This window comes from Magnolia sinica, chromosome 14, assembly GCF_029962835.1.
Source record: "Magnolia sinica isolate HGM2019 chromosome 14, MsV1, whole genome shotgun sequence".
NCBI lineage: Eukaryota > Viridiplantae > Streptophyta > Magnoliopsida > Magnoliales > Magnoliaceae > Magnolia > Magnolia sinica.
The window spans coordinates 72,143,141-72,169,322 of NC_080586.1; the positions used below are offsets into that span (position 1 = coordinate 72,143,141).

General features: G+C 40.1%; 1 protein-coding gene across 1 annotated transcript in view; it reads right to left on the reverse strand.

Moving 5' to 3' along the window:
* The window catches only part of LOC131225011 (branched-chain-amino-acid aminotransferase-like protein 1), a 123,088-nt gene that overhangs the window by 86,769 nt on the left and 10,137 nt on the right, over positions 1-26,182 (reverse strand). Inside the window, exons 3-8 of the mRNA XM_058220439.1 lie at positions 25,995-26,132; positions 25,022-25,085; positions 24,838-24,925; positions 16,960-17,044; positions 11,884-11,940; positions 3,977-4,093 (exon numbers count right to left, since the gene is read on the reverse strand). Of these exons, the coding sequence (XP_058076422.1) occupies positions 3,977-4,093; positions 11,884-11,940; positions 16,960-17,044; positions 24,838-24,925; positions 25,022-25,085; positions 25,995-26,132 (549 nt within the window). The remainder of the gene's footprint in view (positions 1-3,976; positions 4,094-11,883; positions 11,941-16,959; positions 17,045-24,837; positions 24,926-25,021; positions 25,086-25,994; positions 26,133-26,182) is intronic.

Here is a 26,182-nt window from a genome sequence, read left to right on the forward strand (position 1 = left end):
TGTGGTTATGCCCATTTACACAAAAAACAAAAAAATCACCCTGAAAATCCTCATTGTGGGATCCTAGGATCGGAACCCAACATATGAGATCTAGGAGCCGAGATTAGGGTACTACGAAGGTTTTCAACGCCGGATTCGGAGCTTGGGAATTCTATGAGCCCGTTCACCGAGTTTAGCGCGTGACACTCGAGGTAGCACTTAATATTGTTATACTATGGAAGTTTATATGTTTCTCGATCTATGGTAATAAGTAGGTTCTTGCTCCACTATAACTGTGCACTGTTATGTCCATTCAGCCATCTCGATCATGGAGGCCAAAGTAGTAAGCACATCCACGTATTTATTTTTGTTATACTGGACATGTAGGTGAAGGAAATCTCGCCAAACACTTCAATCAAGTTTTCCAAATACATTTGATATGGGATTAGCTTCCTTTTATTTTCCAATCTCCATTCATCTGACTATTGACCAACAATCTCCAAACACATCCAATGTCTCCATCTTCAGGGTGATTGAGTCATTTAATCCAACGGTGCATGCCTCATACTCAGCCCTGTTGTTAATGCAGTCTCAAACAAGCTTCTTTTAACTCAAAACATGCACAACTTCCAGAGACAGATTTCCTCCATGCCGCAGCCTCTTAAGATTAATGATATTGTCTAAATAGATGTATGGCAATACATGCATTAGCATCTAGGTCCCAAGCTTCCTGAAGTTACTTTAGGTTGTGGAGCCTATTGGTGTTGGTTCTTAAGAAGATTTGGCTCTAAGTAGTGGTTTTATAGAGATTTATGGTTTGAGGTTTTGATACCTTGCATAAAAACTCCAGCAATTGGAAAAAGACCCTCAATTATGTACTTCAACCCAGGTTGAAGAAGCATTTTGGGTAGCATATTGCTATGACCCAAGTGCTTCCCCCAAGCATAGACCGTCCAACACTCAACTCACAATCGAGTCAACCTATCCCTAAGTGCAAACACCAAGTGATGTGCACCAAAGCCACTAGGATGTAGGAGAGACAAGAGAATGGAAGAATGCTTTGTATTACTTAAGAGCTTCAAAGCTTACAACTTGTTGATGGAAACAAATGAGGACCCCTCCTTATATAGGTCTCAGAAAATTCTAGCTACTTTACATGGATGGCTAGGATGATGCCACATTGCGATCATCCACTGACCATGAATACTTTAGAATCTTTCTCGAATAATCTGCACTACTTTCTTTTTCCAAGACCCACTAGAGAACTCTAGAAGATTTAAGGGTATACTTCTCTAAACACTTCAAGACTACTTTAGAAGTCTATACATTGCATAAAACCTGTAATCTACAAAGTGAGAACAATTTGACTCAGCTCATGATTTGGCCCTGTAGGAATAACTGATCCATTATGAGGATGGGAGGAGGATCCGGTTTTGGGAAGACATATGGTTAGGAAAGGGTTCACTTCAAGACAAATTCCCAAAACTAGCAACATTTTCTCCAAAGGCGAACGCTCCCATTTGTTGATGCTTTTCCCTCTTAGATGAGGATGTGGTTTGGTATCCTACATGTAGGAGGAATTTATTGAATAAGGAGGTCGATGACTTCACTCGGCTCTTAGTGAGGATCTATGGTTTTCATCCCTTGACAGGTGAGAATGATGCAATGGCTTGGAAGTTGGATACGTCAGGTCGATTTTCCGTCGGATACTTCGACGGGTTGATTTCCAATCTTTGATGGGCGAGTGGTGTGCTTACCATCGCCTTTGTGTGGTACTACAGCGCCACTCCCAAGGTTACGGCCTTTGCTTGGCTAGTGGGCAAGGACAGGGTGTTAACAATTGACAATCTCCAAAGGAGGTCAATGATTATGCCCAACATTTGTGTCATGTGCATGCGCAATGCAGAGACAATTAACCACTTATTCATCCATCGCCCTTTTGCCAGACTGTGGGAGACTTCTTTGTCATGTTCCATGTGTCATGGGTGATGTTGGGGTCGAAAGAGGATCTGCTCCTAGCATGGCATAGGATAAGGATTGGGAAAAAGGGTAGGGTGCCGTGGAAGTTAGTTATGTTGGCTGGTTTTTGGCCTCTTTAGGGGAAAATAAATAGTTGGGGCTTCATCATCTCCTAGATTTTTCATCATGGCCCATCCCAAAACCAGCGGCTAAACGGTTTTGGAAAAGAAAATATGTTGGGGGGGGGGGTGCGCAAAGTCAGATGTTGTGGATTGGGCTTCAAGATCCAAGGGTCTTGTTGAGTGTTTCTTTCTTGATCAAGCTTATGCTGTTGTCGTTTCACTGTAGCCCTTTGGGCCTTTCAAAAAAAAGAAAGAAGAGGAATGATCAGTCCAAGATAGTATGCATATCAAAGATGGGTTGCCAGAGACGTCTAGGATTTAAAAAGAAATGTAAGCAGGCTAAGATAATCTAACAATATATATCTTGAATAAATATTGGAGCATGATATATTTGATTTCTCTACAGTGCTACTTTTATGGTTGTGTAGTTGACCATCTTATAGATGTGATTTGGAAACTATAAATTAAAGCACATATTTCTCAATGATTCCATGAAATAATTGACATGAATTGTTGAACCCCTTTGCAAATTTAAGAATTTTGTTTAATCATGCACTTTTCTTTCTCTTCCATTGCAGGGACATAACTGATCTCCATCAAATCTAGCTCCTCAAGTATAGGTTGGCGAGCATAACTATCTCTAATTCCAGTGAGTACCTTCCAAAAAAAATTATTCTTCATAACTAGGGCCCGCCTGATTAAATACCATGTTGGATAGTTAAGAAACAACATTTTCATAGGATGAGTGTAGCTGACAAGAGGATGTTGAGATGGATGAGTGGCAAGACAAGGAAGTATAGAATTGGGAATGAATGCATCAAAGGGAACTTAGTGGTAGCACCAATAGGTAATAAGATGCAGGAAAGTAAACTTGGATAGTTCGGTCATGAGCAATGGAGGCCAAGAACCATGCGGGTTAGAAGGAATGAGTTGGTTCAAGTCAAAGGCTATAAAGGGGAAGGCCAAAAAGGACGTGGATGGATGTAGTGAGAAAAGACTTGATAACCTATGGTCTAATTGAGAGTCTGGCCCTTGATAGAGAGGAATGGTGGAACAGGATTCATGTAGTCGACCCCAATTAATTGGGATAAGGCTTGGATGATTATGAACCATGGCCCGCCTATTGTTGGATTGGAATGTTGTGGAGAGTGTTCCCATCACCAATGTTGCCTTAATTACCAACTCGTCTGGTATCCTTCAAAACTGGGACCACTGACCTGGAGTCTCAATCTTTCGAGGCATCTTAACAAAAATCTGTACACACAAATGGCAGATTTTCTTTGTACTACCAATTTCCTCTTCGAATAAGGCTCTGATACCCAATTGGTGCAAACTATAACAAATCAGTCAAATATGCATATAGACTAACTAGAGATACCAATTCACATTAAAAGAAATAAGGGAGAAGGAAACATGATTACAAGAGGATTTTACCAATGGAGTTGAAAAATCACACACAAGGCAAGAAGATTTTTCTCTAAAAATTGCAGCAATTATTATCAAAGAGGAACAATAATGAAGGTCTTTGATGTATAGATAATATAAAACATAAACAAAACCCTATAACCAATATCCTTCAATCCTAATAGATTTCAACCCTTGATTATCCTTAAAACAACCATATGTAAGTTCTTATTCTTTCTTTACTAAATTTAAATAGTTAAAAACTGCCCTGAGTTTCTAAAACCAGATAGTTACTATAGCATTTACACAGCATATCGCTGTAGTGTGTGCTTCTTTTTCCTTGACTGGGGGATGGGCCCAACGGTCAACAAGATTGAGTGTGGCCAATCCATGGCTGCATCAATTACACATAATCCAAATACACGCCTAATATTGAGGAGTAAAACAGTTATCAATGGATCTGCGTATATTTAAGTTGGAAGCTATGAATCAGAAACATCACCATAACTCACCAAATTCACATCTTGTAAAGTACTTTCTGATACCTCAGTTCCAGTCCTCGATTGATTCAGCTCCAAATTATGTTTTAGGTTTGCTAAACTTGAAAGGTCACCATCACTTAGTATCACCTGCATTGAATGCTCCATCATCACCAAGTTTATTTTGCTACAAAAAGCAACACTTCTAATCGCTAGATGTGAATCATATGATATGAGAAAGCAGTGACATTAACAATATATCAGTGAATGGAGCTGCATTTCAACTTTGGAATTCTCAATGAGTGGAATGGTCCCGAATGGCCATTGTGCTGATTTCTTCTATTAGAAGAAACAAGCTCACCTGCCATTTTGGGCTAGTTTCAAGGAGAGTCCATTCCACTCAATGCATTTTCCAAACAAGGCAGCTTTGAAACATGCATGGCACCATGAAATAGAGATTCGAGCTCTTCTCCAAATGAAGCTTTATGTATTTCCAGATGACAAGAGCTGCAAAAGTCATTTTGCCATAGCAGACATGAAGAGTGATGACATAGGTTGGTGGGTTTAGGCTGGCTTGCACACATCAGTGGGCAAGGTTGGCTCATCCAGATTCTGGGCTGGGCCTTAGTCTGATTCTAAGGGTCTGCAGGACAGCCAAGGGACTAATGTACAGGTCCCAAAAAAGAAAAGAAAAAAAGATAGACATGGTTCAAGCTGAACCTTGGCCAATTTATGGTTGTCATGGGTCAGTCCCGAGCCTAGATTTCAAGCACATGTAGAACAAGTGAGTTTGGGCACACCCTATCAGGGCAAATCTACTCAGTCCCGTTGGTAAGTCCAGGCAGCTACAGCATTGACAACAAGAGTAAAACTCAAGGTCTGCACCAGAGATTTTCAGAAACAAGGATTCCTAGCAGCTGCTACTACATGAAAAATGTTTTTCAGCAAAGCAGAAAAGTCAAAATCATCCATTTCTCAAACTTTATGCATGGCTTCAAAAACCTAAATCAATTGCTAATACGTCCATTTTAATATCTGGAAGGATTTTATATAACGTAAACTGATTATAGATGTTGATGATGATGATTCATTTCCAGAAGCGGGGGAATGAGTACCTTATGCATCATGGTTACCCTTGCATAGTCTTAGCAGAAACGTTAGAGAAAAGGGCCAGATAACAACTTGTGTTGCCACAACTCAATAAGTTGGGACAATTATTCCACAACACACATGGCACATATGCAAGTTTTTATTATTATTATTATTATTATTATTATTATTGAAGTAACGGGGATATATTAAAAGCGGGAGAAAGGATACAAACAGGTCTGCTGAGATAGCAGAAACCGAAAGCACAAAAAAGGAAACTATAAGCCTAAAAAGAGAAAATCAAAACCAGAGAGGATGGGCACATTCGAAGCCCATTCAATTAGGAAGTTTTTTTGCTTTAGATCCCACAGTCAGAGCCGAAGCATGAGTGTTGTTGAAGCATCTATCATTTCTCTCCTTCCAAACAGCCCACCAGATGGCCACAATTGCCATTTTCCAAACCTTGGATCTCACTTTACCCAGCTTGAATTCGTGCCAGTAAGCAAGATGAGAGGAAGCAGAAGAGGGCACACAGCCAGCAACGCTGAAGCGAGAGAGAAAATCCTGAAGAATATGAGACACAAACGGGCAGTGAACGAGGAGATGATCGACTGATTCATCACTGTCCATGCAGCACAGACAGATGTGGACGAGCTGCATACCTTTCTTCATGAGATTGTCCATTGTGAGAATCCGATTTCTAGAAGCGAGCCAGGCAAAGCATATGTATTTAGAAGGAATGGGGTATCTCCAGATGAAAGGGGAGGTCAGCGAGACTAGGTGGTGGGAATAAATCAAAGTGGAGTACAGGGAGTTGACGGAAAACTTGGATGATTTATCTTTGGTCCAGATAATCTTATCAGGTTCAGAGGTGGACAGGTTAGCCCTAGATATACAAGAAAGAAGGTCTACATAATGGGTCACCTCCCAATCATGAAGGTTTCTACGGCATCTGATATCCCAAACAATTCCAAAGTCCAAGATGGAAAAGAAGCTATCGATAGGCCTATTTTTATTAACAGTCAGGCGATAGATTGAAGGGAAAGTCCCTCAAACACCTGTCCCCAATCCATTGATCCTCCCAGAACTGAATCGCCGAACCGTTCCCCAACTGGAAAGCGATATTATCAGTGACCACCTTTTTGTAACACAGGATACCTTTCCAAATGATAGAGGCTCTGTAAGCTGTGGAATCCCTTGTCCACCAGCCACCCGAAGTCAAACCATATTTTCCTTTGATGATGATATTCCACAAAGCTTCCGGTTTCGAACCGAGTCTCCAGGTCCACTTCCCCAGGAGGGCCTTGCTCATGGCCTTCAAATTTTTTACGCTAGCACCTTCATTTCTAAAATGGCTGCAAACTTCTTGCTAGTCCAAAAGGTGGAATTTCTTCTGGTTTTCCTTGCCACTCCACAAGAAGTCTCTCCTTAGTTTGTCGATTCTACGCATCACCGTAGACGGACAAATGAGGAGGGAGAAGAAGTAAATAGGGATATTAGACATAACAACCTTAAGAAAATGCCACTGTCGTTTAATTCACTTTAAAATTTTCATGGGTATTTTAAAAAGTGCAGATTTTTAGAGGGAAGTCCATCCTTGTTAAAGTCAATAAGTGCGTAGGCGATACAACCGTGTGGTCCACCTGAGTGATTTTACTCTGGGACATACACTTGTACGGTCCATCTTTTCTCTCTCTCTTCTCTTCTTTCTCTCCCTTCTTTTCTCAAACTAGGGTATCAGAGAAGGTTTCAGCAAGCTAGAGTCTTCCCCTCTTCTTCTCTTAAAACCCTTTACTCCTTATTCCTCTTCACTTCTTGTTCCCTTTTCTCTCTTAGTCTGAGAGTTCTTTACAGAATATAGGGTTTTGTTTCTTTTGTTTGTGCGTTGGGCTATTGTTGATGGCATGCACGTGAAGCCATGACCGATGAATGTGGTCATTCTCATTGTTTGAAGACATATGGAACTAAGAAGCATGATTGTTCTACTGTGATGTGCTGGGCTGATTGATATATTGCATCCAGTGTGTTGTTTGTGTTAGCTCAAGGTATTGAAGCTTTCAAGTGTAAAAGCATTTCAGTGCCAAGTGCATTTAGTTCGCTTGATTTTTTGTTTGGATGGAGACAAAAAATTGAGAACAAATCTGATTATATTTGTCCATCTAACTTTCTAGGGGCTCAAATAACCTCCACAAAGCTGAATGGGGCAAATTATCTTTAATGTTCAAAGTTTGTGGAAGTCTTCTTGATTGCCAAAAGAAAGCTAAAATACTTGACCTCCACGAAGCCTGAGAAGAATGATAGTAGATACGATGAGTGGGTTTAGGAGAACACTCAAATCATGACATGGTTATGGAATAGTATGGAACAATCCATTAGTGCAAATGTTGTGTTTCTTCATATTGCCAAGGAAGTATGGGATACAGTATGAGAGATATATTCATCACATAAAAACATCTCTCATACATATCGATTGTTTCAAGAAATACGGTGACTAGTCCCTTGGGAATAGTTTTCGAAACTTAAAAGCATTTGGGAAGATTTAAATGTATATTAATCCCTTACAAATGATCTAGAAAGTCAATGTCAGTAGCATGAAGAATTTAAGATGACCAAACTTTTATCAGGATTAAAGCTTGAATATGAGCCTGTTCAAGCCCATGGTACTGTGGAAAGGTTGAAAGTTTGTTTAGTTGCTATGGGTTATACTCTTACTCTCAGCTTGGATTATATAGAGACCTTTTCCCCTGTTGCAAAACTCAACTCCATCCGTACTATAATGTTTTTGGCCATTAATCATAGCTGGCCATTGTTTTAATTTGATGTTAAAAATGTGTTTCTACATGGTGATCTCGTAGAAGAGGTATATATGGAGAAACCACCTAGGTTTGTTGCTCGTGGGGAGTCATATATGATCTATAGGTTCAAAAAGGCAATATATGGGTTGAAGTAATCTCCACGTGCATGGTTTAAACAAGTTTAGCAAAGTAATGTTAGCATATGGGTTGCAGTAAAGTCAAGCCGATCATTCGGTTTTCATATGCAAAAGTATATCTAGACCAATTGCATTGGTTGTATATGTGGATGATATTGTGATTAGAGGCAGCAACAGTAAGGGATTGAGGACCTTAAGAGACATCTTCAAGGCCACTTTCTAACAAAGGATTTGGGCAATCTTCAGTCTTCCTTACGATAGTGGTTGCTAGCTCAAAAGAAGGCATCAATCTTCAGTCTTCCTTACGATAGTTTAATACTGGAAGAGCAAGAAGCTGAGCATGGTGGCGCAATCTAACACTAAAGCTGAGCATCGAGCTATGGCTTACACTATGTGTCAGTTAGTATTGTTAAAGAAGCTTCTAAATGAAATGGGGTTTGTTATGAATACTCAATTACAATTGTTCCGTGATAATCAAATGGCCACTCATATTGCAAGCAACCTAGTTTTTCACAAGACCAAGCATATTGAGGTTGACTGTTATTTTATACACGAGAAAGTCTCAAGTGGTGCAATCCCTACATATGTCAGGTCTCAAGATCAGCTAGCTGATGTATTCACCAAAGCTCTTGGCTGAAATCATTTTCAATGTGTCTTTTCCAAGCTTTTGTCTTTTTGAAAGATGAAATTTTATTAAGGCCAAAAGCCAAAACAAAGACAACAACAAAGCAAAAGCCAAAGACAAAAGAAGAACAAGATACAACCCCACCCAAAGGTCTACCTGAAAAATACTTAGGGCGACGAATCAGACAGAAATTGAAGAACCCAGTTAAGAACAACCATCGCAGAACAATTCTGATTCCACCTAGACGATTGCAATATGGAATGTACATTTGTACGATCCATCTTCTCCCTCTCCAGCCGGTTGGAAGGAATTTGACACTGTTGAGTACTTTTTGGATTCAACAACTCAATCTGCTTATCCCGCTTCAAAATCAACCCTAATGTTGTATGATGCTTCAATCAGTTTACGATGTAACACGAACGTCACAACCCACACTGTTGAGTACTTATTGGATTCAACAACTCGATCTGCTTATCCCACTTCAAAATCAACCCTAATGTTGCATGATGCTTCAATCAGTTTACAATGTAACATGAACGTCACCCACTAACCCATTCCCCCCCCCCCCCCCCCCAACAAATCATGAAGGCATTGATACTGCCATCTTCTTCCTCCAACGATTTTGAATTCTGCATGTGCACCTTCCCAAATCTTTCCAAGCTGAATTTCATCTTTGGATTTTCTTTTAAAACACTCAGAGGAACACTCTGGAGGTGGCTTTTTAATCCACTTCCTTTTTCTCTCCTCTCCCTTGCGGCCTCATCTTGGGTTTGGTGAGTTAGGATACAAAAAATAATCATCCTGATTTCCGTTCACAAGCATGTGAGGGCTTTTTGTGTTATGCACATCCTTCTTTCTAATGTATTCTTCGTCTTTCAATGCAAGTTTGTAAGCCTCCTCCACCAAATACACTATGGTTCACTTAAGATCTTCCATTGGATCTGATAATACAAACCACTAGCCTTCTTTTCTACTGATTGATCTACTGATAGATGTCTTTCCAAATCATGAGGAAGCAGATCCTTCTGTTGGGAACGATGAAACTTCTGATAGAGTTCTTGCTCATTATTCAAGGGCAAGAACTTTTTGTTTCCTCACCTCCTTTGTCTTCATCCAAGTCCCCAATTTCTTCCTCAGTTGCACAAATGTTTTACCTGGGTGCCCTCCCACTTCAAATTGCACTAGATTCATGCTGCCGCCCTCACTTCCTAGCTATTTATAGTTGCTAACATTTTGAAATAGATGCTTTCCAACTCATGCAATAAAATTTGTTGTTGCTTCCCTATAGTCTTCATGCAACAATGTTTCTTTATGTCTCTCTCCCCAATGTCCTTGCAATGAAATGCACCAGAAATTGGGTTGTCACAATCTTAACCTTCATCTTACTCAGCACACTCCCATTTGAAGAACTGCATTCACCAACCAACCGGTAAAGTTTGTCAATTACGGAACGCCTTGGAACTCAACCCAAACTTTCTGCCATATGTATAATCAAAACCCTCCTATATCGGTCACCTCTTCTATACAATAAGACAATCGAACGGAACATTGTTGCATCACTCACATCAAATTCCAGATAGTACCACCTTGCACAGAAGGATTGTCCTCAATATTTTTTAGACGATGTCAAATTATCCAAATCTACTCGAGATCTTTTCCCGGCCCTTCCAATTTCATCATTCCTTCTACATGTCTTACCTATATACTCCTCTTGTATAGCCCTTTCAATTTGATCTTGCCTTCTAAGAATCAGCATGTAGATGAACTTGCTCTAATAATACTTTGATATAGGGTGGACGGAAATTTGTATGGAGCTAAAAGAAGAAAATAGAGGAAAATCACATCACACTTAATGCAGGGGCATTTTCACACCAAGCTCGAGTGGGGTAGCCCATGGGATGCGGGGACACTAGGGGTGGGTGACCGATGTGATTTGGGGCCCATGGGGGAGGTCTCGTGTTCGAGACTCCTCACCGGGGGTGATTAATGCGCATTTCCACCGGGCTCGAGTGGGGTAGCCCGTGGGATGCGGGACGACACACTCGGGGTGGGCAGCCCATGTGATTTGGGGTCCACAAGCCCGCGAGGGGGGTTCGGCCGAGGTCCTAACCTATGAGATGTGGGGCCTGGGCTATGAGGTAAAGGGATTAATTTGCCATACTCTAAAAGTTCTAGCTTTTAGAGCAAGTGGTTAATTGCCCTGCATCAAATTGGTATTAGAGCGAGAGGTCTCGTGTTCGAGACTCCTCACCGAGGGTGATTAATGCAGGGGCATTTTCACATCAGGCTCGAGTGGGGTAGCCCATGGGATGCGGGGACACACTTAGGGTAGGTGACCCATGTGATTTGGGGCCCACAGGGGAGGTTTTGTGTTCGAGACTCCTCATCGGGGGTGATTAATGCACATTTCACACCAGGCTCGAGTGGGGTAGCCCGCGGGATACGAGGACACACTCGGGGTGGGCGACCCATGTGATTTGGGGCCCATGAGCCCACGAGGGGGGTTCGGCCGAGGTCCTAACGCATGAGATGTGAGGCTTGGGCTATAAGATAAAGGGATTAATTCGCCATACTCTAACAGTTCGAGCTTTTAGAGCAAGTGGTTAATTGTCCTGCATCAACACTATTCAAAGAGGTTGATTATAAAGATTTCTCCATTTGCAAACGAACGTATTTTGTCTAAGAAAAATAACTACTTTGCTTTGTTCCAAATTCCAAGCCAGTTGTCATCTACAAAACTATGTATATATAAAAGAAACCCTAATACAAACTTATCTCAACCTCTAGACTCTATTAAATCACAACACTTGAATATCCTTAAAAGGGCCTAAAATATTGTAGCATCATTGTAACTTATACTGTTGAGTTACTGTAGCAAACATACAATAGTGATTGTAGTGGTTATTATGCCAAACCCCTAATATACAAAGGCCATTGAGAAAATTACTAAAACCCTTAAAAAAAAAAAAAAACTTTCGTGGACTTAGAACGCATGCTAATACATGTGGGGCCCATTTCATGAACCGCGGGACCCACGATTTGGATCTTGGGGGACCCACATCTTCATCACATATTTCTGACAATCATTTTGGCTAGCATCGGTGTGTAAATGGATTTAACATAATTGGCAATATATCAAAAAGAAAATAGAAATAACCACTGAGCAATATGCAATTGAAAGCCCTGAGAAATCCAAAGTTGCATTGGAGGAATGGAGCTAGGCAAGAATCAACCGAACATCAATAAAATCTTGACCAGGGAAAACTCAACACAACTCACATGGTAATATCATACCTTGGAGGCATTTACGTAGGTAAGAGAAATACCAACTAAGCCAACACCAGAACCAACCTATAGTTTGAAAGATTCAATAAGAAAAAAACCACATTATACACATGTTCAATAATTCAAGTGTTTTAAACAGGAACAAAGACCTCAAATGGAACTCACATGAAAAGATAAATTGAAAGCCAAAAGGTACATAAACAGCAATAGGGTATCAAAAAAGAGAAGGAATTAAGTTAGTATTAGTAACATGAACATGAAAGTTGTATTAGTCATGATGTTCCGATCAAAAGATTGACAATTGATCTACCGTTTTCTTGGGCCATGAGCTTTAGGGTTTGTGACCAAAACCTCCAAGCCAAATGATTGTTTTATTCATCATAGAATTGAGAAATATGCTGAAACCAGCTGAGATGCATTTCACACTTAGGATGGAAGTTCCTATATTTGCATTGAGTGGAATGGCTATTGACCCAAATGGCAATAGTGTCATTTCTTATATTTGAAGAAACGAGCTCACTTGCCATTTAGAGCCTGTTTAGACTTCCACCATTCCAAGCAATGTGATATCGTGTTTCCACACTTCAAACATTATATGTTCAAGTCCTTTTACAATGAAATTGCTACTCGATTCCAATGCCCCATTAAAATTCTTTGCTTTGACAATGGGGGGTGAATAGAGTTGTACACAAGTCAAACTGAGTCAAGCTTGGCACAGCTCGACTCGGCTCGGCTTGGTCTTCAAGCTTGACTGGCTAGCTCGACTCGGTTCGGTCAGCAGCTCAGGCTAGTTCAAGCCAAGTTCGAGCATGTGTGACATTTTCTCAAACACATGGAGTGCACTTTCAATTTCTCATAGTATGCAAAACAACAACAGCAGTTTACAGGTATTTCATCAAACACTTGATAGGCAACATCAAAATCAAAATACAAAGGTAGTTTTATCATGAATTTTATTTTATTTTGTAGTTATTTGTTTCGTATCATACCTTCCTCGCCACCAACCGATCCTGCGGAGAACGTATGCACCCGAAACAACACTTCGTTGAGTCATTTCATCAAACACTTGGTGAGCAACGTAAATATCAAAATAATCGAGTCACCGAACTGATTCAATCCAAGTTCGATTCGAGTTGAGGTTCGATCTGAGTCGATTCAAGCTCGAAGTTGGCTTGAAATTTTTTCAAGCTCCAAAAATCAGCTCAACTCGGCTCAAACTCATTTTCAAATCGAGTCAAATCGAGCTTTTTCAAGTCGAGTCGAGCGGGTTAATTGAGCTAACTCAGTTCGTGTACAGCTCTAGGGGTGAATATATGTCGAAGGCCTTCTTGACTTTTTTGCAAGATCATGGTATTTTATCTTAGTCTTCTTATCCTCGCACTCAACAAAATGGCATTGCCAAAATGAAGAATCGTCACATTCTTGAAGTTACACGTGCACTTCTCCTTGGTATGCATGTTCCTAAACATTTTTTAGATGATGCCTTACTGTTGTCTTTCTTATTAATCGCATCCCATCTAGAATTCTACAGAATAAATCTTCCTTTAAAATTTTACACCCTCATGAAAAATCATTTTCCTTATCTCCCAAAGTTTTTAATTATACATGTTTTGTTCATAAACTTGATGGCAGTAATAACAAATAAAGTCATTACTCTGAAAATTGTGTTTTTCTGGGATATTCGCATTCCTAGAAGGGGTATAAACGTTATAACTCATTGACTCGCAAAAAAGTACGTGTTAGCAAATGTGATGCAGGGCAATTGACCACTTGCTCTAAAAGCTTGAACTGATAGAGCATGGAGAATCAATCCCTTTATCTCATAGCCCAAGCCCCACATCCCATGGGTTAGGATCTCGATCGAACCCCCCAAGTGGGCCTCACTTCACATGGGTTCCGCTTCACATGAGCCACCCGCCTTACACGGGCCTCTCATCCCGAGTGTGCCCCTACATCCCACAGGCCACCCCACTCGAGCCCAATGTGAAAATGCCCCTGCATAAATTACCCCCCGTGAGGAGTCTCGAACACAAGACCTCCCGCTCTGAAACCACTTTGATGTAGGACAATTAACGACTTGATCTAAAAGCTTGAACTGATAGAACATGGCGAATCAATCCCTTTATCTCATAGCCCTAGCCTCACATCCCATGGGTTAGGACCTCGGTCGAACCCCCCTTGTGGGCCCCACTTCACATGGGTTCTGCTTCACATGAGCCACCCGCCTTACACAGGTCGCCCACCTCGAGTGTGCCCCTGCATCGCATAGGCCACCCCACTCGAGCCCGGTGTGAAAATGCCTCTGCATTAAAATGTCACCTTCTTTGAGGATGTTCTATATTGCTCATCTGAAGGACGTTCGCTACATAATCATCTTAGCAATCGGGGAGAGACCTTGTTACATCAACCTATACCTCTTCCAGTCCCCTCACTTGATGAAGATTCCCATTCCTCTAATCCTCTCAAACCATTATTTGTCTAACAATGAAGGAAGAAATCCCCCATTAATCAGCCTCCCATTATTCCATCCACTTCTGATGGAGATCCATATATTATCCCTTAATCTTCTGATGACCTTCTTATTGCTTTACGCAAGCCTAATCGGTCATGTATTTGCCATCTTATACATCGCTATGTTTCTTTTCAGTGCTTGTCACCTACTTTTAGGTTCTTTACTGCCTCAATCTCCTCTTCTTCTATTCCTTGCAATCTCAAGGAAGGCTTCAGTAATTCTGACTGCAAGCAAGCTATGATGGTAGAGATACAAGCTCTTGAGCAAAATGATACATGGGAGCTAGTGCTTTTACCTAAAGGGAAGCAGACAGTTGGGTGTCATCAGGTCTATACTATTAAGTACCTTCTAGATGGATCATCTCTTTGGCTGTAAATTTGTCTTGCCCATTGTTCCAGCTGGACACGAACAATGCCTCATGATGATCTTGTTGATGAAGTTTATGTGGATTTGCCAACAAGCTTTTCCCTAACCAGTGGCTTACATCAGGTTTGTTGCCTCAAGAAGGCTATCTATGGTCTTAAGCGGCCACCCCGGGCTTGGTTCAACAAGTATAGCAATGCATTGTTAGACTTTGGCTTTGTTCGCAGCCACTCAGATCATTCTCTCTTCATTTGTCGCCACACTACTGGGATTATGGTGTTACTCATTTATGTAGATGATATTGTCTTGGCCGATGATGATGCTGCAAGCATTACTGCTCTCAAATCTTTTCTTCAAACGTGATTTGCTATCAAAGATTTAGGTACATATCGCTACTTTCTTGGCATTAAAGTTACTAGATCCCAGTCTAGAATTGTTCTCTCGCGATGGAAATATGCTCTTGATCTCTTGTTCGAGACATGCATGCTTGGCTGTCGACCCATAGTTATTCCTATGGCTGTTGTTAAAAAACTTGGTCTTGATGATGGAGATCTATTATCTAATCCCCGCATGTATCGTCGCTTAGTTGGTCATCTCATTTATTTGACTATTACCCGGCTTGACATGTCCTTTGCAGTGAGTGTGTCAAACAGTTTATGCATGCTCCTCATATGGCTCATCCTTTTGCCGTGTATCAAATCCTCCATTATTTGAAGATGTCTCTTGGTCAAGGCTTACAATTTCAGCGACATGGTCATCTTCATCTCTCTAGCTACTACGATGCTGACTGCGCCGAGAGTTTTCATGATCGACAATCTACATAGGGCTATCACACCTTTGTGGGTGGCAATTTGGTCACCTGAAAAAGTAAAAAGCAGTCAATGGTTGCTCAGTCTACTACAGAGGCTGAATATAGAGCCATGGCACATGCGACATGTGAACTCATGTGGTTGCGCACTCTGTTACGAGAACTTGGTTATCCTTCTTCTGATGCCATTCCTCCCTAGTGTGACAATCAAGCAGCCATTCAAATTGCTAGCAATCATGTGTTTCATGAACGCACTAAACACATAGATTATTATTTCATCTATGAAAAGGCGGCAGCTAAAGAAGTTGAAACTCCATTCATTCGTTCGGGGGAGTAGCTAGCTGATATGTTCACCAAATCTCTTGGGCAGGACAATTTGCATCGTCTGGTGGACAAGTTAGGCATAATTGACATCTATGCTCCAACTTGAGGGGGAATATTGAGCACTACTGAGAATATATGTATACTTTGCATTTTGTGTGTGTGTGTGTATCTTGAATACTCTGTTGGAGCACCATGTGTGCTTTTATTTTAATGTTATGAGAGTTGTGTAGGAATTCTACACAACAGTTGCCCTAGCCATCTTTTTCTCCTCTCTCTTTCAACACTGTCTTTTCCACTCTTTCTACTGATTTCTTCTCCAATCCAATTCAACTGAGCATGCCAAAGATGTTTAGGGTTTCTCTTGAAATTTTCCTTGCAATCCAGCAACAAGCATAGGTTTACATGGCTCTCAAATGAAAAGTGATATGCTCGAATGGATTCATAGTTTACATGATACATTCAGTAGTTCCTGTGATATGGTTTAGACATGATATACATATTGTGTGTGTGTGTGTGTGGATAGACTATTCTCAAAATTTTCGGAAATTGTTGCTGCAAAAGGGATAATTTCCCCATGTAAAGAATCTTAACTAGCACATCAGTGCAAGTTATATGATGATTCAATAGCAACATAATAGTTGTTCTACAATGCTAACATGAATCAGCATCTTGGGAGTTCTGCTAAGCCCACATGCTAATACACACTGTCAAACATGCCAACCTCGCCATATCAGTAGGTTATCCGGGCCATGCATCAGGTGGGCCTCACCATGCAGATGCCTTGGCCCAAAAATAAGACATGTCTGCTTGTCACGTGGGCCACACACACACAGAAAAACAGATGGTTAAAAATTGCACAAAGTCTGCAGTCATTGTACAAGTGTAGCTCACTGGCTCATTGTACCAGTATGATATTGGGGCCGACTAATCTACACAGGTGCCACCTGATGTGCCTATCAGATGCCCAAGATACATGTCTGCTTGTACGTAGGTGCCTTTGGGCTTAGCAAAACTCTACAAAACAATAAACACCATTAAGAAAACTTCAGAGGACAAAACCTAGCGACAATTGCCTTACCTCAAAGCAAAATTTATCTGAGAAAATCTCGGGATAAGACAGTATAAATTCTGACAAGAAAAGACTTGAAGGCCAAATGGAACACCTATATAAGATAAAACATAAAGAGTTAAATGTGGTATTCATGATGTTCAGACCTACCTTACTCTTAAATGCAGCATCCATGTGATGTTGCTAAGAATTAATAGTGAATGGGCAGAAAGAGGTAAAATGGTATGATCCTTCACTTGAAAATTTCCCTTCAATTCATGGAGTTAAAGTCCTGCATAAAGTATTCTAAAACAGATTGTCCAAACATTGGTAATTCTTCAGAAGATAAACTTTTCAGTTAAGAGTACCAGATTCTAAATGTCATTATTTGGATTTTACTAAAGAAAACGGAAACTGTAATCAACTTGAGATTCATATCTCTAGCTGATGGAAATCCTCTAGCATGCCACAAATGTAAATGTTAGATTAAACAAACAGAAAAACCTATGCACCAAAACCATGCTCTCCACCAGAAACTCTAACAGGGGTATATTGCCATGACTGAGTTCCCAGACATAAGCGAGACGATTGCTAGGGGTAAAGGTTAGTAGTATTTTTTTTTCAGGAAATGGAGATTCATTTAAGCTGATCCACAATGGTATATGGATAGGACGAAACTTACACAGTGTCAAACTGCGAAATAAGAATTTAGAAATAGTTAATTTCAGTTAAACTGATATTGGGGATGTAATGGTGAGATAATACTTACGTGTACAGTTTTTAGAAGGAGAATGCTCCAGCAACAGGCTAACAACCTTGTTTCTAGTCAAGGAAAATTAGTGATTTATAGTTATTCTAGCAGTGTATTCAGTGGCAGGCGAAACTAGTAATATACAATCACAAAGAATGCATTCATGAAACTTGGTTGTAGCCAATCATTGGCAACAATATCCTGCTTTTCAATCGAGCCATTCTGCAGTTGAGGTAGACAACTTGTGGGCATGAAGTTCTAAGAAGACCATGGGTTGATTCGTAGCTTCCATTCAGCAACTCCACAGTTGACAGTTCAAATGTACCTTTACCAAGAGTAGTTGCATAAAACATGACATCTGATGAGATCTGTTGAAAAAAGAAAGAAAGCTGGTAGTGCCCTCTACTCATTCTCATATTTCAAGATCATAGAAGTGGAATGGAAAGAAGACTGAAGACTTCCAAACAAGTTAGCATGTTCTTTTATTGGGTGGCGATGTACAAAATACCCATGTGATGGTTTTAGTAAAATGGTTCGTGATTCTCATATAAAACATACTTTTATTCAGTATTCTCCACTTAGAGGATTAAAGTTGAATTGATAATGGATCACTTTTATACTTTCAAGGACGTATATGATGCTCAATGCACTCGAATAGAACAAAATTGACTAATGTATAACTATTGTAACTTCATCATGGCTTGTCAACTTTGTAAATGATTACATACTCAAGGTGAAAACGAAAGTGCTTTTAACTTTTATGTATCATTCTCTAAACATGCCTGCATAGCGATCATCTCCTCCTTATATTCTTAGTGTCATTTTTGTAACAAAGTAACGTGTTTAGCAAATTTGTTGCTGGTTTGCATGATATATATGGACATTGTAATAACTTACAAACAAAACCGGAAGTCCTACTTTATAGCCTTGTAACTTTTCTTCAAATCTATAAATGTTTGTTGAAAGGTATATAATTGACTCTTGAAATTTGTAGTTTGCTAATGATTATTGAATTGTATGGTGCTTATTGCTTGCTACAGATTACTTTATGCTGGGATAAATTACATGTATGCATTAGAATATCGTGAACTCAAATATAATTTTAGCATACATATTAATATATGGAATACCATGTTAGTAGGTATATTTATGAGCATGTGGTATTCCAACATATAATAATATTAGACAGAGAGAAATCATGTACCTCAGATCTACAACTCTCTATCAAGGTGGTTATTCTTCCATCTGAGGGAACTTCAGTTTCCACAATTGGAAATTACAGTAGCAATGGATAGAAGTTCCTTAGCAAAGTGAATATGCACACACACACACACACATATATATATATATATATATATATTTAGTACAAGTTTCTCAAAAAATTTAACAAAACTGTCAATAGTAGTATCGAATTGTCTACACTTCCAGGCATAAGCTTCCAATATCCACTTATAACTATGACTACGCATAGCAACGTATGGCTCCACAAAGATGCACTAATCACAAGACAAATTCAGATGTATTAAGGAAGACAAGAAAATTTGTTGATTCATAAACATGAATCTGTCAAGACACGAGTGTAAATATGCCGAGATAAAATGTAAATCAGCAAATTCTAGCTACCACAGCATAGTTTAATTAATTGAAATCAAGACTGAGATCTAAAGGAAGAATCAGACTCCTACGGAGAAGTTCCACTGAGAAGGTATGCCTGAAAGAGATAAACACTATAACAAGGAATTTACGCAGTCCAGTTCAGGAGCAAACATACAGTTTGCTGATGCGCAGGAGTCTGTACATATTGCACCCATTGTTTCAAAGCCGTTCATCTGAAGGACACCACCATTAATGGGTGCTGCCTTGTAAATCACCAATATGACAATATCGAAGGTTCTTAACCTTCAACCAATTCCCTATGAATGGATGTTGAAAGGAGAAAATACAACAAAGGTCCACATCCAATAGAAAATATTCCAAAGTTCGAACGGGTGGGATCTGTTAGTAGGATAGACAACATACTTACCATAAATAAATTGTACAGTAATTTAGGAAACAGATCTGTAAATATCTTTCCTGAATTAGGGGATATAGATGCTTCTGTAATTAGGGGATATAGATGCTGTAATTAGGTGATATTATGCTATAATTAGGGGATATAGATGCTGCTGTAATTAGGTGCTGTAACTAGGGGATATAGATGCTGCTGTAATTAGGGGATATAGATGTTGTAATTATGAGATATTATGCTGTAATTAGGGGATATAGATGTTGTTGTAATTAGGAGATATTATGCTGTAATTAGGGGATACTGTAATTAAGGGATATATTGTAATTAGGGAAAATGATTTCTATATAAGAAAAGGACCACTCGATTGAGGGTCATTGAGTAAATCTGACATGGTATAAGAAAAGGACCACTTGTGGTTCTAGGATCTGGTTTTCTGGTTTCTTGGGTGCGGGTGTTGGTTTGCAGTTTTTTTCGGTGTATTTCGAGAGATTCTAGTTATGGCTAACAACTCCAACTCAGAAGTCTTTCAAACTCGGTTTACAGGGAAGAATTATGCTGCCTGGGAGTTTCAGTTTCAACTTTTTATCATGGGAAAGGAGTTGTGGGGTCATGTTGATGGGAGTGATCCAGCACCTACCGATTCTACGACGTTGTTTCAATGGAAGGTGAAAGATGCTCACGTGATGACTTAGATTCTTGGGTCTATTGATCCACTGCTTATACTCAATTTAAGGCCGCACAAGACGGCTAAATCGATGTGGGAGTACTTGAAAAAGGTCTATCATCACGATCATTCCGCCCGGCGATTTCAGTTGGAAACTGATCTTGCTGCCTATTCCCAAGGTACACTCTCTATTTAGGAATATTTCTATGGTTTTCAGAATCTTTGGGCTGAGTTTTCCGACATTGTGTATGCCGAAGTGTCGACTGAGTCCCTCTCTGCTGTTTAAGCAGTCCATGAAGTTAGCAAAAGAGACCAGTTTTTAATGAAACTAAGGCTAGAATTCGAATCTATTCGCTCCAACCTGATGCACGGGGATCCTTCACCATCTCTTGACGTGTGTTTTGGAGCACTTCTTTGAGAGGAACAACGTCTTCTTACTCAATCTTCGCTTCTGCAAGAGAATGTTGTCGCATACGCTGCTTAAGGCAAAGGGAGGGTTCGAGACATGCGTACAGTTCAGTGATACAGTTGCAAAGATTATGGGCATATTGTTGTTCATTGTGCTAAAAAGTTCTGCAACTACTGTAAACAGAAGGGGCACATCATCAAAGAATGCCCAACACGTCCTCAAAACCGCCCGTGAATGCTTATCATGCTACTGCTACTGGCCACACTTCGGATGGGGTAACCCGCACTCAAAATCTCGCTTCAGTGTCATCTTCCACTGCTGCTACACCTGCCCTTACACCAGAAATGGTGCAGCAAATGATTGTATCGGCATTTTCCGCTTTCGGGCTGCAAGGTAAGGGTATTATACACACTTTACCATCTCAATCTTGGCTTGTTGACTCCGCTGCATCCAATCACATGACCAGTTCTCCTGATATGCTTAGCAATGTTTGTAAGTACACTGGTTCTTCTAATATTCAAGTTGCTAATGGCCATCGTTTACCAATTATTGGGGTTGGTGATATCGCACCATCACTTAACTAATATTTTTGTATCACTTGGGCTTTCTATTAGTCTTATCTCGGTTGGACAATTAGTGGATAATAATTACAATGTTTAGTTTTCTCGTGATGGTTGTCATGTGCAGGATCCAGTGTTGGGGAGGATAATAGCGAAGGGGCCTAAAGTTGGGAGACTGTTTCCATTATACTTTTCCATTCCTAGTATCATTTGTTTAGCTCGTACTACTGTCTACAATAATTGTGAAGTATGGCACAAACGTTTAGGCCATCCAAACAATGTTGTTTCATCTCATTTGCTGAATTCTGGTTCGTTGGGAAAAAAAGATTCTTCTTTGCCTCATGCTTTGTCTTTTGATTGTTCTACGTGTAAAATCGGAAAAAGTAAGATTCTTCCCTTCCCTTGCTCCGGGAGTAGGGCAAAGAATTGCTTTGACCTTGTTCATAGTGATGTATGGGGCATTACTCCTGTTATTTCTCATGCTCATTATAAATATTTTGTGACATTCGTAGATGACCATAGTCGGCATACTTGGGTATATTTTCTGCGCTATAAGTCTGAAGTTTTTACTGTTTTCAAATCGTTTCTAGCATATGTTGAGAATCAATTTACCACTAGCATTAAGACTTTACGATCTGATTCTGGTGGAGAATATGTCTCATGAATTTCTTGAGTTTCTTCGTCACAAAGGAACTATTTCTCACCGCTCGTGTCCTTATACGCCTCAACAGAATGGCGTGGCTTAGCGCAAAAATTGACATTTGTTAGATGTTGCTAGGACCTTATTACTTGCATCTTCTGTTCCTCCTAAATTTTGGGTTGAAGCTTTAGCTACAACAGTATACTTGATTAATAGGTTGCCTTCTAAAGTGCTAAATTTCGACTCTCCATTCTATCGTCTGCATAAACAGCACCCTAGCTTTCTTGACTTGCACACTTTTGGTTGTGTCTGTTTTGTGCATCGACCTCCGCATCAACGTCACAAACTCTCTGCGCAATCTGTGAAATGTGTCTTTATGGGATATAACTTATCTCAAAAAGGATTTGTGTGTTATGATGCTTCTTCTAATAAATTTCAGATATCTCGTAATGTCGTTTTCTTTGAGCATCAATATTTCTTTCCTAGTTCTATTACATCATCTCCTGCAGTTTCTATTCTTCCTCACTTTAATGATTTGATGTGCCCACCTGAACGCTTCAAGCCTGGTTTTGTGTATAAACGTCGTCGACCAACTCTGACCAACTCTACCCCTTCCTGAGTCTGATCTGCCACCTGATCCTGTTTTGTACCCTCCTTGACGATCTGGTCGTACTTCTCATCAACCGGATAGGTATGGTTTCCCTCATACCTCCTTCACAACTATCTTATCAACTGTGTCGATTCCTAATTCCTACTCACAAGCTGATAAACATGAGTGTTGGAGAAAGGCTATGCAGGAAGAACTTCAAGCTCTTCAAGAAAATCAGACTTGGGACATGGTCCCTCATCCTTCTCATGTCAAGCTAATTGGGTGTGACTAGGTTTTTTCTGTGAAACTTCGGCCTGATGGGTCTGTGGACCGTTATAAGGCTCGTTTGGTTGCCCTTGGTAACCGCCAGGAGTATGGGGTTGACTATGAGGAGACCTTTGCTCCTGTCGCTAAAATGACAATTGTGCGTACTACTATTGCCATTGCGGCCTCTCAGGGATGGTCCCTTTGCCAGATGGATGTGAAAAACGCATTTCTTCATAGTGATTTACAGGAAGATGTTTACATGACACCTCCTCCTGGCCTTTGCTCGTCGTCGACGTCGAATGTGTGTAAGCTGAAGCGCTCTATGTATGGTTTGAAACAGGCTCCTCGGGCCTGGTTTGATAAGTTCCGGGCTACCTTACTTCGATTTTCTTTCATCCAAAGCCAGTATGATTCTTCGTTGTTTCTTCATACAACTTCTGTTCGTATCGTTCTTCTTCTGGTTTATGTCAACAACATTGTTATCACTGGGACTAATTCTGCCCTCATTGATCAACTCAAGCAGCATCTTCATGATTCATTCCATATGAAGGATCTTGGTCCTCTTCGATATTTCCTCGATCTAGAAGTTCAGTCCGATCCCTCTGGGGTTTTCCTGCATCAACATAAATACACGGAGGACTTGATTTCCTTGTCTGGTTTGCAGAACTCCTCTTCCGTGGATACCCCTTTGGAAGTGAATGTCAAGTATCGATGTAAGGAGGGGGATCTTCTTCCTAATCCCATGGTGTTTCGACAGTTAGTTGGTAGTCTCAATTATCTCACTATTACACAGCCTGACATCTCCTTTGTTGTCCAGCAAATCAGTCAATTTATGCAGTTTCCTCGCCACCTTCATCTTGTCACGGTCCGCCGAATTATTCGATATCTTCGGGGTTCCTCTCACCGTGGCTTGTTCTTCTCTACTGGTACTCATCTTCGCCTTGTGGCTTTTAGTGATGCTAACTGGGCAGGATGTCCTGATACTCGCTGGTCTGTCACCGGGTGGTGCATGTTTCTTAGTGATTTACTTATATCTTGGAAGAGTAAGAAATAGGATTGTGTTTCCAAATCTTCGACCGAGTCCGAGTACCGTACCATGTCGGCAGCCTGCTCGGAGATTATGTGGCTCCGTGGCTTACTTGCTGAAATAGGTTTTCCTCAGTCTACTCTCACTCCTCTTAATGCTGATAATACGATAGCTATTCAGATCGCTACCAATCCCGTCTATCACGAGCGTACCAAACATATCGAGGTGGACTGCCATTCTATTCGGGAAGCTGTTGATACTCGGGTTATCTCTCTTCCACATGTCTCAAGCGACCTTCAGATAGCGGACGTCTTCACCAAAACTATGACACGACTACGTCATCAGTTTCTTATTGGCAAATTGATGCTTCTTGATTGACCAACATCAATTTGAGGGGGGATGTTAGTAGGATAGACAACATACTTACCATAAATAAATTGTACAGCTATTTAGGAAACAGATCTATAAATATCTTTTCTGAATTAGGGGATATAGATGCTGCTGTAATTAGGGGATATAGATGCTGTAATTAGGTGATATTATGCTGTAATTAGGGGATATAGATGTTGCTGTAATTAGGGGATATAGATACTGTAATTAGGAGATATTATGCTGTAATTAGGGGATATAGGTGTTGTTGTAATTAGGAGATATTATGCTGTAATTAGGGGATACTGTAATTAAGGGATATATTGTAATTAGGGAAAATGATTTCTATATAAGAAAAGGACCACTCGATTGAGGGTCATTGAGCAAATCTGACAGGATCTTCCAATCTCGCAAATTTTCAGCACAAAACCATCCATGGTGGTGTGACTCAGATCAATGGAGGGAAGCCTGTGCATGAGCAAACTATACATTTTCCGATATGCGGGACCCTGTAATTCCTCGTCTGTGAACCTGGTAACTGACAGAAGTGCCCTGATGCATAAGTTATCATAGAGTAATCGATAAAACCATCACAAATATATGACTGATAATAATAAAACATACCCAGTATCTCCTTCGAGCATGTTGACCGAACATTTCAGTGGAATCACCACTTTTGCTGGTCTTGGACAACTTTGGTTTTCCGAATGACCTAAAAAAAGTGAAAGGGTGGTGACTAAGATGCAACTGCAAGTAGCATCAGTTGAAGCAAGGAAGATACAGAACTCCAAAGGATTAATAGACGTACCATCTGGAAAGAGAAAGGATATGCTTTTGTAGACCCGTGTGTTGCCTTTTAGCAAATTATCATCCTATCCAAGGTTAATCCGAAATCCAAACACCATTATTCACATGAAAGAGTTTATAAATAATATATCGCATTTCCAGAAACTTAAAATCCCCAAACCAGTAGACTAGGCTTTAGATCAAATCCAGCCAAGCTCATCTGTTCCAAGTTGACATCACAGGACTATGATAAACAATAAAAACCGCAGGCAGAAAGGAGAGTTAAGATAGTATGAGCGGGAAAAAAAAAAAACACTTAAGGAAGAGGAAAGAAGAAATCAGCAGCAAGAACAAATAATTGAGAGGGTAAAAAGGTTATCAAATGAACTTGGCAGGAGAAATATGGAGGAAGCTAAAAGATGCAATCAAGCACTGAAAAAGCAGGACAGCTTGATCTCATTAATTGTTTAAACACAAGATTGAATGCCGAAAGAAGTCTAGCTATTCCAATGTACATGTCAGAGTAGCAAAGAGTTGATGAAATAATTCACAGAAGAATTGAAGGAATGATAGAACAAAACCGGAAATTCCAAAATGTCCCAAGTTGTAAAAGTGCTTCTCAACAAAAGTTAGAGAAATTTTCTGGGTGATAACGAACTTATAAATTAGTCACTAAAGAAACTCTCTGATCTCCATAAATATGCTCATGGACCAAACAGCATAATATCTGCAAATAACAGATTTTGAAATTTTAAATGTCATCACATCACTCCACTCAACAACAGAAAGAAATATTTGCATGTCTTTCCCATTGTCGTAATTCTTACTGCCTTCATGAACGCGTCTTTAATTGATAGGCAATTTCATTGAACACTATTGTTAACAGAAATTAGGGACACTCTTCAAAAAAAGGGGGACATTTAACATTATTGCTAAATTGAAAAGGACGCAAGAAACAGAAAAGTGCCATTACGAAGTCAGCATCACCTAGTTACCTTAAATGAAGCCATATAATATGCATACTGTTCATAGAAGACATCCAATAAATCATGACCGCTGGATTCAACAGCAACAATGACTTTCTTTATAAAATTTTTGATGTACAGATGACTCGCTGCATTGCTGTTGACCACCTGCAAATGAAAATTTATCCCTATGAATATCGTACAAGATCATATAATTC